Source organism: Phaseolus vulgaris, chromosome 8 (assembly GCF_000499845.2).
Source record: "Phaseolus vulgaris cultivar G19833 chromosome 8, P. vulgaris v2.0, whole genome shotgun sequence".
In the NCBI taxonomy this organism is placed as follows: Eukaryota; Viridiplantae; Streptophyta; class Magnoliopsida; order Fabales; family Fabaceae; genus Phaseolus; species Phaseolus vulgaris.
Genome location: NC_023752.2, coordinates 52,096,374 through 52,098,342, shown reverse-complemented (window position 1 = coordinate 52,098,342; position 1,969 = coordinate 52,096,374). Strand labels below are relative to the sequence as shown.

The 1,969-nt window shown below is 34.3% G+C and overlaps 1 protein-coding gene across 1 annotated transcript; it reads right to left on the bottom strand.

Annotated features, from left to right (window-relative positions):
* Nucleotides 1-206: 206 nt before the first annotated feature.
* LOC137825332 (uncharacterized) lies at nucleotides 207-887 on the bottom strand. Its single transcript, XM_068631004.1, has one exon. It carries the CDS (start codon nucleotides 885-887, stop codon nucleotides 207-209), a length of 681 nt encoding a protein of 226 aa, XP_068487105.1.
* Between the last annotated feature and the right edge of the window lie 1,082 nt (nucleotides 888-1,969).

Sequence of the window (1,969 nt, the reverse complement as noted above, 5' to 3'; positions counted from 1 at the left end):
CCATTAGGCAGAGATTAGCTTCTTCACCTCCTGAAGATGAACTAGATGAAAAACTTCATTATCTTCCCAAGCAATGTAGGCTTTCTTAGCTCTGCCTTTCTTTTCACCTTTCTTGCTTGCTGCTCTTTCTTTATTCTCATTATTGGGGCAATCAGCTTTAATGTGTCCATGTTCACCACAACTAAAAATATTTGTTAGAATTAAAATCATTGAGTTTCTTGATAGTTTTTTTGTTCAGTAGCCTTTAGGGCATTGTTCCTCACATGTTTATCCTCACTTTCTTGAACATTCAACCTGTTCATCTCTAACTCATGTTCTCTGAACTTTCCAAACAGTGAGGCAGTGGTCATAGAGGTTAAATCCTTAGACTCAGAGATAGCAGTGGGCTGCCAAGATCTGTCTAGGCACTTGAAGATTTTGATGTTGAGTTCCTCTTTTTCAAACATCTTCCCAAGACTCATGAGGTGGTTGACAATATGGGTAAACCTCTTTTGTACCTCAACAATTGTCTCCCCTTTTTGCATCCTAAACATCTCATATTCTTGGATGAGAGCATGCTTCCTTGCTCTCTTCACATCATTTGTTCCTTCATGAGTGACTTCTAGAGTACCCCACATTTCCTTTGCTGATTCACATTGAGACACCCTGAAAAACTCATCAAAACTTAAAGCAGATGTAATAATATTCTTTGCAACACAATCATATTGAGCCTTTTTGCTTTCATGCTCAGTCCATTGGGACCAAGGTTTTTTAGAGATCACTTTATCATTTTCAAGCATAGGAACAAAAGGACTATTTTTAATTGCATCCCAAATTCCTTTATCAATTGATTCTACAAAGATTTTCATCCTTACCTTCCAGAACTGGTAATTTACACCACAAACCATAGGTGGTCTATTAATGCATGCACCTTTCCCAAAAGTTAGTTTATCAGCAATGAAAACAGATTTTTGGATCAAAACTTGAATGACTTTCAAGAACCTAGCTCTTGATGCCAATTGTTGAAATTGTAGGCCTTAAACGGGGGGGAGGGGTGAATTGTTTATAAATGTTTTTCACAAATATTGAAGGTAGAGTGAAGATCAATGAAGAATCAAAGAAAAATAAACCAGATTAGCCAACAAATAAAATTGTTTTAAGTTGATTCCAGAAAAATCAACCAGTTCTTTATGCGAATCAATCAGTTATATTTATCAACAGTGAATAAAAACAAGCTAAAACATATTTAAAGGAAATAAGGGATAGAAAGATCATACAACAAATTTATACTAGTTCACTCTTAACCAAAAGCTACATCCAGTTCCCAGAAACCACTAGGTATTCCACTAAGCAATCAACCTTGATTACAAACCACATACCAAAGAGGTGAATTGTTTATAAATGTTTTCTTGCAAATATTGAAGGTAGAGTGAAGATCAATGAAGAATCAAAGAAAAATAAACTAGATCAGCCAACAAATAAAACTGTTTTAAGTTGATTACAGAAAATCAATCGGTTGTTTATGCGAATCAATCAGTTATTTTTATCAACAGTGAATAAAAACAAGCTAAAACAAATTTAAAGGAAATAAGGGATAGAAAGATCATACAACAAATTTATACAGGTTCACTCTTAACCAAAAGCTACATTCAGTTCCCAGAAACCACTGGGTATTCCACTAAACAATCAACCTTGATTACAAACCACATACCAAATAGGTGATCTTGAACCCTTCAAGAACACACACCTCATTTGACAAACCACACTCTACAGATCACATAACACCCTTTGTATCTGCACTAAACAAGTTTACAAAATTACAATATTCAAAAGAGAAAAATGATTGATCACACCTGATACAGATTGAATTTCAAAATTACACAGTAGTCTTATTTCACTCTTAGACAAGTCAAACCAAAGCTTAAAGTAAATCTTGGAGAAAACTGATTTGAAAGATTGTAATATGATTTCTTACTTCCAGGAGTATAAA